Below are 13,928 nucleotides of genomic sequence, written 5' to 3'. Positions count from 1 at the left end.
ATAGAATTAGTAATAAATTTAATAGAACTAGTTGAACTAGTTTTTTTAGTAAGAACTAGTTGAATTAATAGAACAAGTGTATTTTTAGTAAGAAAATTAATATAACTAGTTGAACTAGTTTATTTTTAGTAAGAACTAATTGATTTTTATTTATAGTAAGTTTATTTTTAGTAAGAACTAGTTGAATTAATAAAACTAGTTGAACCTGTCACATTTGTTGTTATTTTTTTAGTTAAATCAATTACTCCCGCATCGACGTCGACGATGCCTATCTCGCATCCTCGTCGTCAACTCGGCGAAGGACACCTGCTTGACCAGATGGGCCATGTCCGGGACTGGGCTTCGCCGGGCTGGTATTGGGAGGCGCTACCTACCGGGGGGTGCAGTTTGGTGAGGAGCCAGCCCGTCGTTGACCCGAACCTTCGTTGGTGGCGGTCGCGTGGGCCAGTGACGGTCCAGAGGCTTGAGGACCCCGCGGATGTGGTACGTCACCGTGTCAGCGAGGAGGACGCGCACGTCCGTCGCTACTTGGTTGCGTTGGAGCACAGGTTCTCCAATACCTGGCAGGTTCTCCAGGGATCTGTTGGGGAACGTAGTAATTTCAAAAAAAATTCTACGCACACGCAAGATCATGGTGATGCATAGCAACGAGAGGGGAGAGTGTTGTCTATCTACCCTCGTAGACCGTAAGCGGAAGCGTTATGACAACGCGGTTGATGTAGTCGTACGTCTTCACGATCGACCGATCCTAGCACCGAAAGTACGGCACCTCCGCGATCTGCACACGTTCGGCTCGATGAAATCCCATGAACTCACGATCCAGCAGAGTGTCGAGGGAGAGCTTCGTCAGCACGACGGCGTGATGACGGTGATGATGAAGCTACCGGCGCAGGGCTTTGCCTAAGCACTGCAACGATATGACCGAGGTGGATTATGGTGGAGGGGGGCACCGCACACGGCTAAGAGATCAATGATCAACTTGTGTGTCTATGGGGTGCCCCCCTCCCCCGTATATAAAGAAGTGGAGGAGGGGAGGGGCCGACCCTCTCTATGGCGCGCCCTAGGGGAGTCCTACTCCCACCGGGAGTAGGATTCCCCCCGTCCCTAGTTGGAGTAGGAGAGGAAGGGAAGGAGGAGTAGGAGAGAAGGAAAGCCCCCCCAAACCTATTCCAATTCGGCCTCCTGCCCAAGGGGGCGCACCAGCCCCTTGTGGGCTGGTGTGCTTCCTTCTTATGGCCCATAAGGCCCATAACTTCTCCCGGTGAATTCCGGTAACCTCCCGGTACTCCGGTAAATGCCCGAACTCACCCGGAACCATTCCGATGTCCAAACATAGCCTTCCAATATATCGATCTTTACGTCTCGACCATTTCGAGACTCCTCGTCATGTCTGTGATCTCATCCGGGACTCCGAACAACCTTCGGTACATCAAATCACATAAACTCATAATACCGATCGTCACCAAACGTTAAGCGTGCGGACCCTACGGGTTCGAGAACTATGTAGACATGACCGAGACTCATCTCCGGTCAATAACCAATAGCGGAACCTGGATGCTCATATTGGCTCCTACATATTCTACGAAGATCTTTATCGGTCAAACTGCATAACAACATACTTTGTTGCCTTTGTCATCGGTATGTTACTTGCCCGAGATTCGATCGTCGGTATCTCAATACCTAGTTCAATCTTGTTACCGGCAAGTCTATTTACTCGTTCTGTAATGCATCATCCCGCAACTAACACATTAGTCACATTGCTTGCAAGGCTTATAGTGATGTGCATTACGGAGAGGGCCCAGAGATACCTCTCCGACAATCGGAGTGACAAATCCTAATCTCGATCTATGCCAACTCAACAAGTATCATCGGAGACACCTGTAGAGCACCTTTATAATCACCCAGTTACGTTGTGACGTTTGGTAGCACACAAAGTGTTCCTCCGGTATTCGGGAGTTGCATAATCTCATAGTCATAGGAACATGCATAAATCATGAAGAAAGCAATAGCAACATACTAAACGATCAAGTGCTAAGCTAACGGAATGGGTCAAGTCAATCACACCATTCTCTAATGATGTGATCCCGTTAATCAAATGACAACTCATGTCTATGGCTAGGAAACTTAACCATCTTTGATTCAACGAGCTAGTCAAGTAGAGGCATACTAGTGACAATCTGTTTGTCTATGTATTCACACATGTATTAAGTTTCCGGTTAATACAATTCTAGCATGAATAATAAACATTTATCATGATATAAGGAAATATAAATAACAACTTTATTATTGCCTCTAGGGCATATTTCCTTCAGGATCTCACTGGAGCTATGATCCTGTGATGCTTCCTTCTCTTTGGGTGTCCACCACCCGCGCCGATACCCGTCGTTCGCTAGGGTTTTAGTTGTATTAGTGATGTTATATGTATGATACTATTCGGGATGTATTAGTGATAATATTCGACAATGTACGGACACAAGAGATGATTTAGTTTTCCTTATTAAATGCATGCTAATTAGAATACTTATTTATTTTATGATTTGATTTTGCTTATTGAATGCATGCTAATAAGATATTTTGAATTGTTTTTTCTCATATTTTCAACCATTGAAATGCAATGACCATCAAGTTTGAATGCTCATATGATGTAGATAATAAAAACATGTATATCTTGTGTTGCTCAAATAGGATATGTGCTTACCCAAGTGGCCGGTCGTGTTTGCAGGTTACACCTCCGAGTGGCCTATGTTTTGCCGGAGTGCTGATTCATTTCTGTTCCGGCAAATTTCAGGCGCTCGATATGTCCTATTTTAGCAAAGGTCATGCCGGATTTTTCCGTGAATTTTGGCATGACTTGTGCTAGAATATGTAGGAAATATCGAGTGCCCCGGATTTGTGTGTGGAGTATCCTGGTAGATGCCTTCGATCGATTTTCAATTAATGTTTCAACCATGCACATAGGAAATGTCTGACGACGAAAATGATTTCGGTATTTGCGAATACTACGAAGATGAGCGCGGCCTGTGCAACAGAATCTTCCTAGATGATTGCTACCTCTTGAGCACTGCGTTGGTTTTCCCTTGAAGAGGAAAGGGTGATGCAGCAAAGTAGCGTAAGTATTTCCCTCAGTTTTGTGAACCAAGGTATCAATCCAGTAGGAGGCTACGCGTGAGTCCCTCGCACCTACACAAAATAAATAAATCCTCGCAACCAACGCGATAAGGGGTTGTCAATCCCTTCACGGTCACTTACGAGAGTGAGATCTGATAGATATGATAGGATAATATTTTTGGTATTTTTATGATAAAGATGCAAAGTAAAATAAAAGCAAAGTAAAAAGCAAATGAAATAACTAAGTGTTGGAAGATTAATATGATGAAGATAGACCCGGGGGCCATAGGTTTCACTAGTGGCTTCTCTCAAGAGCATAAGTATTTTACGGTGGGTGAACAAATTATTGTTAAGCAATTGACAGAATTGAGCATAGTTATGAGAATATCTAGGTATGATCATGTATATAGGCATCACGTCCGAGACAAGTAGACCGACTCCTGCCTGCATCTACTACTATTACTTCACTCATCGACCGCTATCCAGCATGCATCTAGAGTATTAAGTTCATGAAAACAGAGTAACGCCTTAAGCAAGATGCCATGATGTAGAGCGATAAATTCATGCAATATGATAAAAACCCCATCTTGTTATCCTCGATGGCAACAATACAATACGTGCCTTGCTGCCCCTACTGTCACTGGGAAAGGACACCGCAAGATTGAACCCAAAGCTAAGCACTTCTCCCATTGCAAGAAAGATCAATCTAGTAGGCCAAACCAAACTGATAATTCGAAGAGACTTGCAAAGATAACCAATCATACATAAAAGAATTCAGAGAAGATTCAAATATTGTTCGTAGATAATCTTGATCATAAACCCACAATTCATCGGTCTCAACAAACACACCGCAAAAAGAAGATTATATCGATTAGATCTCCACGAGAGAGGGGGAGAACATTGTATTGAGATCATAAAAGAGAGAAGAAGCCATCTAGCTACTAACTATGGACCCGAAGGTCTGAAGCAAACTACTCACACTTCATCAGAGAGGCTACGTTGTTGATGTAGAAGCCCTCTGTGATCGATGCCCCCTCCGGCGGAGCTCCGGAACAGGCCCCAAGATGGGATCTCGTGCGTACAGAAGGTTGCGGCGGTGGAATTAGGTTTTTTGGCTCCGTATCTGATCGATTGGGGGTATGTAGGTATATATACAAGGAAGGAGTACGTTGGTGGAGCAATAGGGGGCCCACGAGGGTGGAGGGCGCACCTGGGGGGGGGAGGGGTTAGGCGCGCCCCCTACCTCGTGGCCTCCTCTTTTGTTTCTTGACGTAGGGTCCAAGTCTCCCGGATCATATTCTTCCTATAAATCACGTTCCCGAAGGTTTCATTCCGCTTGGACTCCGTTTGGTATTCATTTTCTGCGAAACTCTGAAATAGGCAAAAAACAGCAATTCTGGGCTGGGCCTCCGGTTAATAGGTTAGTCCCAAAAATAATATAAAAGTGAATAATAAAGCCCAATAATATCCAAAATAGTAGATAATATAGCATGGAGCAATAAAAAATTATAGATACGTTGGAGACGTATCAAGCATCCCCAAGCTTAATTCCTGCTCGTCCTCGAGTAGTTAAATGATAAAAAACAGAATTTTTGATGCGGAGTGCTACTTAGCATAATTTCAATCACTACTAGAAAAAAGGCTGTTAGTGGCGCACCGGTTTTTGCTATTAATGGCGCACTATAGATGCGCCACTATTAACACGCCACTAGTAATTGTTAGTAATGGCGCACCTTTGATGCGCCATTAGTAATCCAAATACCAGTGGCGCACCACATGGTGCGCCACTACTAACCCTTAGGTGCTCCACTGGTATTCCCTCCAGGTACACCACTAATAGCCTTATAGGTGCGCCACTAGTAATAATGGAAGGTGCGCCACTAATAAGGGCTTAAATGCGGCACTAGTAATGTATTTGGAAAACAAAAAATCCAAATTTATAGAAAACAATCTATAAGGAAAAATAATTTAAAAACAAAAAATGAAATAGAATCATAATTTTTATTATAGTAAGAATATTACAATGTCTTTACAAGTATCCAATAAAAGGAAAATTGCAAGGAAATAAAAGAAAATCCTAAAACTAATCTTCTAGTAATCTTTTCTTCTTTTTCTTCACTTTATCCCTGCAAAATGTAACAAAATAAACAGAAAGACAAACAAACTATTTATAACATGTCAATACTGTCATTTTTTATGTAGAACTAGATATGAGCATATATTTCCATAATTACATGGTGTGAATATTGTATGAGTAAGAATATAATGGAAATGAATTTTGATAGGAGCCCACTTTCGACGAATATAATCAGGGCATTTACCTTTTGATAATATTATTATACTATACTACCAGTATACTACTCCACTTGGATTTTTTAGATGAGCAGATCTGAGATAGACATCAGTTCAAGTGGCTATAGGTAGGCTTGAAGAATTCTCATCGGTTCAAGTGGCTACAGGTAGTCGCACAGCTGGAATCACTATACCATGACCAAAAAATAGAGGTCATTACATCTGCCGGGAAAACAAGCCATAGGAGGCAGAGCATCTGCCGGGAAACCCTTTTGCCGGCAGATACAAACCGCCCTTGAAAGTCCTGTCGGGGAAACAATTTCCCGGCAGTTACGGTAAACCCCGACAGACGCTCTGCCCTTCATGTTCTTACCATTACCGGCAGTTGTCAGTATTACCGGCGTATAGCTTTTCCCCGGCGGGCTGACAATTGAGGGCAGATGGAAGATTTCCCGGCAGTCAGTCTGCCTGTATTTTTCTTCACTGCGACCACACAGAATCTCCCATATTGTATACATGTATTTCAACAACTATATATGATTTATCTCCAGTCCAATTTGTGCCATCTATATATAAAACACACATGCATATAGAGTAATAAAGATAGTATCACACTTTAGAGATAATACGTGTGCATAGACTAATTATGAGCAATTCATCATCCATACATAGGTTCATTAGTCCAGGACAACCAAAAGCTAGCACAAAGATCCATTATGTGTGCCTACATGCACACATAGGCATACAAGTCCAGTAACAGGACAGCCAAAAGCACAACATCCACCAGGTCTACATGCACACATGCGTACAGTCGTAGGTTCATAAGTCAAAGTATTACATCATCGACAAGCACAAAATATACAATCTGGTTTTAGGTGTAAACATATCCCAGCAGAAGATCCTTTTTGCTCACCAAACAAACCGCACTTTGCAAAGGCATTATGCCGATGACCTGTAAAAAAAAGAAATGAACAAATAGATCAGCTCGGAAGAACACATGTTCCAAACATATAAGTTGCATGGGCTCAAAAGGAAAATTGACACATCCAAATGAAAGAGACACATGTGTGCCACCCTGTACTTTGCATTCCACAAGGCATAGACAGAATGTGTGGATGTACTCATAAGAAAAGATTGTGCACTATGTATGGATTACCAGGAAGATCAATGTAACCAATCACTATAAATATATAACAATAGCCATCTTCTTTGGTGTAGTATAATTTTTCTTGATTGCTGTGAAGTAAATGGAACATTGAAACACTGCAGGCAGGGATCAATGACTAGCAATCCAGTGGCAATGCAAGATGTCTACCGTTCTGTTTTCTTGTACATGTTTGTTCTATGTAGTGTGCAGGGTCATACCCAAGAATAAAAGAGGGGCCAGTGCGAAATCAAAACTTAGGCCCTCAATGGCATTCAAAATTAGGAAGGCAAAACTTTATAATATATATCAAGTTGGCAGTGCAAATGTTTGAAGAACTACATCTTATCAAAAAGAAAACTAAGAAGCAAATATCATGCAAATATCATTCATAACGATGTCCATTTTTCGATCGGTGGCTTCCACACGCTCCCTTAAAAGTGCAGCCTCTTCCATAGCTTGTCGACATTCTTCCTCGGCCATTTGGAGCTTTGTTGATTTTAATTTTCTAGTTCCAGGCATGCGTAGATATGATGCACTTGGCCCCATGCCTATACAGCGAACATACCCATTCCTCTCCTTTCCAAATACATGCGAAAAAAGATCACCTTGCTCTATGGTTTTCTCTAACAATTCTGGTTGTTCATTTGCTTTGTTCTCCAGCTCTTTCTACAAGGAGGAACCACAGAAATAAGTATCACTACAAATGGCTCTACTATATGAAAGTAATTATTATGTAGTACATACAATTTTTTGTGCCGCTGCCGTATTGGAAGGAACTCCTTTTTTACTTGTGTGTGTTATAACAAATGCTTCATCCCTACGTGGGGGGTATCCATTCTTCTTATGCTACATTCAATTTATTATTCTATGAGCCAGCACATATTTAGATGGGTTAAAGAATTGTAGGAAACAGTAGCAAAAATGTACCTCTTCTTCGATAACACGTGCATGACTCTTGCTGCCAGTTGTATGAAACAAGGTCATCCCTTGGCGATTTAATTTCCCTATCTCACTACGTTGCTAAAGTAGAACAAACAATGATCATGATCAATAGTTAGGTCTTTTCAAAAATGAACACTGGACAATGATCTTGCAGCATACCTTAGCTGCATCAGTCCTCCAATGGTCAATAAGCCATTTCCAGTCATCTTCATGAACTCTAGCATCACAATCAGCAAGGAGCTCCTCGTCGGTCTTTTCTTCATGAAAACACAAAGCCTTCAAATCTGACTTGAAATCTCTCCATTTCTTAGCAGCACTTCCCATGACCCAGTCTTGAACTCTTTCATCCACCTCATAGTACAACTGGTTATCAAGTTGCCAAAAATTCAACAATGAATTAGAGAATGAGACATAAGTCCATAAGAAATTTTTTTATATGTGCATCACAGAAGTTAGCTTCAAAGTATTCCACAATAAAAGCTTCTGTTTTGGCTCAACCAACCTCCAGTCAGGTTTGGCAAGTGATACTATCTCACTATTTTTAACTAGTGTGGCTATAAAATTTGCAAACTCGGTGGCATCATGCCATCTTGCATCTGTTGCACTCTTCTTTGATATGAACAACCGCTGAAGCCTCTTCTTTATTGGAAAATAACGAAGAACCTTTCTTGGTACTTGGTGTACACGTTTCCCATCAAGGCTCTTCTTTTCAGATTTCCACCGAGATGTTTTGCATATAGGGCATTGGTCTGCATTTGCATATTGCTTTCGAACTAATATGCAATCATTCTCACATGCATGTATATTAACATAACCTAGTCCAAGGCATTTTATCATCTTCTTTGCTTCATGAAAGTTCTTAGGAAGTGTTGAGTCCCCTGGAAAGGCCTTATTAAGTAGCTCTAGCAATATGTTAAAACTCTTATCACTCCAACCCCCAAGAAATTTGGTGTGGAGTAATCTAACTACAAAGTGTAGCTTTGAGAAGCTTGTGCACCCAGGATAAAGTTGTTGGCCTGCATCATCTAATAATTGGTGAAAAGCTTCTATATCTGGATCACTTCCATCCTCCCTTAGGTCACCATCATTCCCACCACCGTCCCCAACTTCACCAAATTCATGTCCTATATCTTCAAGCATTTCTGGTATCTCATCAAGTACCTCAAATATGTCCTCATTTCCAACATCTTCATTTTGAAAATCATCACGCTCACACCGTTGTGGAAGGCATGACGGTCCCTCCCCGTGATATAACCATTTCTTATACCCTTCCAGGAACCCATCGCATACTAAGTGCTCAAAGACAACACTAGATTCCTTCCATGCATAGTTCACACAGATTTTACAAGGACATAATATCTTGCTCCCTCTAGCTGAATTGGTAAATGCAAATTGTATAAATTGTTTGACCCCTTCAATATACGTTTTTGTGTGCCTACAATTATTGATTCGTCAAAAGATAACCCTTCGATAATAGTATATAAAGTGACAAATGTGTGCATGTTAATGTTGTACCTAGCATGATTCATCCAACTCTTGTCCATCATGGTTTGATTGTACTAAATTTCAACCCTTGCCTAAATATCACAAGCCAACACAAATCAATGAATTAGGCTATAAATCATAATTACAAACCAAAGTAACCTTCAAGGGTCTCAAAATATAGTCTAATGAAACCATGCAACGATAGAAACAAATTGCAAGCTATTCGAAATATAGGAAAACAATACCACACAATCATAAAACAAATCAAGTCTTCAATTATGTGCAAGAATCTCACCAAAATCTGCAAGTGGCACATGTCCTGTATTGATGGCCGCAGCTTGATACTTCTTCACTTGCCAACCTAGACCTTAAAACTTGTCTTTCAAATTCAGTTTTGGCTGGTCATCCTGGAAAGCATCAAAAGATAGTTAACAATGTACAACAACAGTTTAAATTTGAACAAGTTCTCAATGTACAGCAGCATAAATTTGAATAAGTTGCTACAGACCAAAGCCTCATGCAAAGTACCGACATACGTATTAAATTAAAGTCTCAAAAACAACGGCGGTCATCTTTACATAATATAGTTGTGAAGTACTAACTCGAACATATCTGTCAAATTGTATCCTGTAGTCAAGGAGACTTTGCATACAAGCAAAAGTATGAATAATTATAATCAATTTGACTCCGAAGATAAAAAACCTTTATCAACTTATCACACACAGCTATTGGACTCACTCATTACAATCGCAGCACAACAAAATGACAAACAAATTTCGAAACTTTAGATGCATAACCCTGCAGAACAACCAAAAAATTCATATCACTTCTCCTACTCAAATTTGCTACCTCTCCAGAACAAATTCATTGCATATCTCAACATACAAGGTTTGATAATTTGAAGTTACATCACTGAAACTACCAGATCTGTACCTTTTAGATTTGAGGGAGCACAAAAAAGGTAGATGGTGATGCTGCGGATCACTCTGCTGCTACTTCAAGTGGCCTTGTCTGATGGTTTGTGAGGGGTGAGAGGAAACGACCAGCAGCTCGAGAAGAAGCTACAGAAGAGGCCCCAGGGGAGGGGATGCAGAGTGTACGGCGCTCAACGGAGGCATGAATGACGTGGCGATGGGGAATGCGACCCTGGTTGGGGGTGTGGACCAGTGGATGGGGGATACAGGAGCACGGCGCTGTGGATGGGGGATCGATGCCGGGGCACGGCGCTCTGGATGCGGTATGCAGGGGAGATGGCGCTGGGCGGCAGCGTGTGTGACAGAAGGAGCGTTGGCGCTGCGAGGGGGAGACAGCGTTGTGCTGCGTCCTAGGTGATGAAGGGGCGGCGACGCTGTGGATGGTGGCGGCGGTGCTAGCGGGGATGTGGGAGTGGGGGTTGACGGCGGCGGCGGTGCTGGGCGGGGAGGTGGGGGTGGCGGCGGCGGTGCTGGACGGGGAGGTGGGGGTGGCGGCGGCGGCACTGGGCGGGGAGGTGGGGGTGTCGGCGGCGGCGGCGCTAGGCGGGGAGGTGGGGCGGTGGCTAGGGTTGGCAGCGTCGATTTGTTAGTGCAGCAGTTGAGCTATGGAGAATGCAGAGGGAGGGGCAGAAGTGGGAAAGAAAAGGGCCACGGTGGGCTTCGAGTGAGTTCTTTTTTTTCTTCTCCCGCTTGTGCCTCGCGCGCTTTTTTGGGCCTAAATTTTATCCTCCCCGCCAACGTGGTTTGGGGCAGGCCTTTCGCCCCTATTTGCTCAGGGCAGTTACACTGACCGTAAAGAGGCCGGCAGTTGGGCCTCCCTTTTAAGCTAAACATTCCCGGCAGATATGATGACCCACAAAGCCTTACCCGGCATATAGATTTTAGCAGGCAGTTAATTGCCCCCATTTCTTAATCATTCCCGGCAGTTAATTGCCCTTAAACTTTGGTCGTGTTATAGTGAATATAGACTACTAGTACTATTTGAAAAGAAAAGAAGAGCAAATCTGAACGTACTAGTCAGATCCGATCACATTGAGCTAGAAAGAAAATTCATCAGGAAATAGATGGCCGGCGACTTACTTCCAGACGTTGAGGATCTCGTTGTGCCCGGCGAAGACGCTGCGGAGCGCGTCGTGGACGGACTGCTCACAGCGATAGCTGCCGCAGATGAACTCGTTGTCCTGCAGGTAGTCCAGCAGCCAGGAATTAAAGATAGGGGGGCTAGAACTGAAAGAACTAACATCTTAGAAAGCAACAGGAGATAATTCATATATGCAAAATACATATGAAGTGGTCTTCACCAAATTTGTTGAAACATGAACGAAATGTTTTAGCAGTACCAATGATACATGTCAAATTAATTGTTCCTGTCATGACAATGTAAAAGTAGTACTTGCATGCCAATGAACACTTGCTAGTGTCAGATTCTATGAGGTTCAGGACATATGTAATTGTGCCAAGTTCACTTGTAATGCCATTATTCATGATCTGAACTTTATCCTCCACAAAATAAAATAGCAGTTAATCCATGCGAATGATACTTAATTTTGAAGCTACTGTTAATTTATAAACTGAATATAAAGTGAGTTTATAAATTCAGAAACAGAAAATTCAGTTAGGCTACTGTTAACTGAATTTTGGAGTGTATACTTAACAAAGGCTTCATTTGAATGTATAGTCAAATTAAAAAAATGTGTTCATGGGCAGCAGCACTAAGAACTGAAAGAAAAAGGTGCAGAAAAAAGCTACTGAAAAACAATATCAGAAGTAGTGCATACGCTGTTGAGGCGCTGACTGAACCATTGATAATACTACCGGCATTGTCATGTTTTCAATGCTACAACCTACTTATCAATCTTACCAGAATAGCTCTGATATTTCATAGTACTGCATATGTGCATAAGATTCTATCATTAAAGGGAATAGACTGTGAATGCACACTGACTGACCTGCAAATCTTTCATTTTGATGCCAGCGGCAATGGAGACCAGAAGCTTTTCTTCAGACAACAAGGGCTTGAGCTCAACCAGAACCTGCTTCACTGCAATTTCATATGTGGATAATCTCATAAGCGTGCAAAACAAAAGCCCAAATCGTTAAATCTGAGGCGTCGGCGATTGCTTTCAGGGACTAAGCAAATACTATCTGGAGAAGAAACGCATCAGTGATTGATTGCCTTGAGGGGATAATGATACGAGTTTGTACACTTACCAATCTGGGGCTTGACGGAGATGGTGATCACATCGCTGTCGTCGACAACCTACGACTAGAAGGAAAAACATCACGTGAGATACGGAGTGGCTGTCAAGCGTGAACACGTGACAGATAGACAGAGATGCTTGGCTGCTTCGAGCGGAGTGAGGGAAGGCGGGGTGAATCAGATGTGGGGAGGAGCAGGAGGCCGGCGGACCGACCTGGGCGTTGGATGCGAGGATGGTGGCGCCAAGGGAGGCGAAGGCGGCGCCGCGCTCGGGGCGGCGGTGGGGCGCGGTGCGGACGGCGGAGGCCGGGAGGACGCCCGACGCCGCGACGCCGCGCGCGATGCTCTCGGCCAGGTTCCCCACGCTGACGAAGCCCATGTGGAACGCGTCGCCGCCGCTCGCGGGGGCGGGGGCGGGGGCGGTGGGCTGGGGAGGCGCGGCCACCATTGCGAGGAGAGGGGAGAGAGGGGCGCGGCGACTGGAGAGTGGTGAGGCTCCGCACTGGGAAGCACCTTGGCGGAGACCGCTCGGGAGGCGGGCCGGGCCGAAGGGAGCAGCCGCCGCAGGGACCCTCCGCCACGGCGGGGCGGCGCCGTCGAGGCGGGAGACGGCGGGCGGAGCCTGGCTGAGACCTCCATCGGCAGGCAAGCGCTCCGGTTCGTGGGGAATTTTCACCTCGCCTCTGTCGCCAGTGGGGGTGGGGGAGAATAAGAGGGAGGCGGAGCTCCTCGGATTGCTAGTCGTGGAAGGTGGCTCGCCGTGGTCGGGAGGGAGAGGAAGAGGCGGGCGGCCCGGGCTTCCCGATCTAGATCGAAGTCGAGGGAGGTGGGTGGGTGTGTCAGGAGGAAGGGGAGGGGAGAGAACGTGACTAGAGGGAGGGGATAAGGGGTGATAGCAATGGTGCACTGATAGGGGGTGCGCCATACGTATAGATAGCAATGGCGCATCTCTTACTGGTGCACCATTACTAGTTAAAACTAGTAATGACGCACTTTCCTCTTGTGCGCCACTGCTAAGTCTGGGGAGAGGTGTGGGGCCAGGACAAAACTAGTAATGCCGCACCACACACTAGGTGCACCATTAGTAATATGGCCACTAATGGCGCACCCATATCTGGTGCGCCACTGCTATATAGCAGTGGCGCACCACATACATGGTGCGCCATTAATGTCCATATTAGCTATAGCCATTTTTCTAGTAGTGAATGTAATTCTTCTTAATTGTGGTATGGATATTCAGATCCGAAAGATTCAAGACAAAATTTTAATATTGACATAAAAATAATAATACTTCAAGCATACTAACAAAGCAATTATGTCTTCTCAAAAGAACATGGCCAAAGAAAGTTATCCCTACAAAATCATATAGTCTGGCTATGCTCTATCTTCACCACACAAAGTATTTGACGTTCTCAAACTTTTTCAATCTTCACGCAATACATGAGCGTGAGCCATGGACATAGCACTTTATGTGGAATAGAATGGTGGTTGTGGAGAAGACAAAAAGGAGAAGATAGTCTCACATCAACTAGGCGTATCAACGGGCTATGGAGATGCCCATCAATAGATATCAATGGGAGTGAGTAGGGATTTCTATGCAACAGATGCACTTAGAGCTATAAGTATATGAAAGCTCAACAAAAGAAACTAAGTGGGTGTGCATCCAACTCGCTTGCTCACGAAGACCTAGGGCATTTTGAGGAAGCCCATCATTGGAATATACAAGCCAAGTTCTATAATGAAAAATTCCCACTAGTATATGAAAGTGACAAAATGAGAG

The 13,928-nt window shown here is 43.9% G+C and overlaps 1 protein-coding gene across 9 annotated transcripts; it reads right to left on the bottom strand.

The window, feature by feature from the left end:
* Nucleotides 1-5,090: 5,090 nt before the first annotated feature.
* Nucleotides 5,091-13,022, bottom strand: LOC109764541 (pyrroline-5-carboxylate reductase-like). Of its 9 annotated transcripts, XR_005761800.3 has the most exons (10): nt 12,363-13,022; nt 12,160-12,208; nt 11,898-11,989; nt 11,029-11,129; nt 9,270-9,381; nt 9,005-9,066; nt 7,649-7,852; nt 7,475-7,567; nt 7,292-7,393; nt 6,814-7,213 (listed from the first exon to the last, which is right to left on the bottom strand). XR_005761800.3 is itself a non-coding variant. In XM_040394262.2 (7 exons), exons 2-7 carry the CDS (start codon nt 9,288-9,290, stop codon nt 6,240-6,242), a joined length of 594 nt encoding a protein of 197 aa, XP_040250196.1. In that variant the 5' UTR covers nt 9,291-9,381; nt 9,908-10,365; the 3' UTR covers nt 6,013-6,239. The 9 variants fall into 9 exon arrangements, 6 of the variants coding, with proteins under 6 accessions (XP_020178930.1, XP_040250197.1, XP_040250196.1 ...); XR_005761801.3 differs by lacking the exons at nt 7,292-7,393; nt 9,005-9,066 and adding an exon at nt 6,014-6,352 and having other exon boundaries at nt 7,153-7,213; XR_005761799.3 differs by lacking the exon at nt 9,005-9,066.
* Between the last annotated feature and the right edge of the window lie 906 nt (nt 13,023-13,928).

This window comes from Aegilops tauschii, chromosome 7 (assembly GCF_002575655.3).
Source record: "Aegilops tauschii subsp. strangulata cultivar AL8/78 chromosome 7, Aet v6.0, whole genome shotgun sequence".
In the NCBI taxonomy this organism is placed as follows: domain Eukaryota; kingdom Viridiplantae; phylum Streptophyta; class Magnoliopsida; order Poales; family Poaceae; genus Aegilops; species Aegilops tauschii.
Note: the sequence above shows the minus strand (reverse complement) of the source record. Positions and strands in the feature narration are given on the sequence as shown.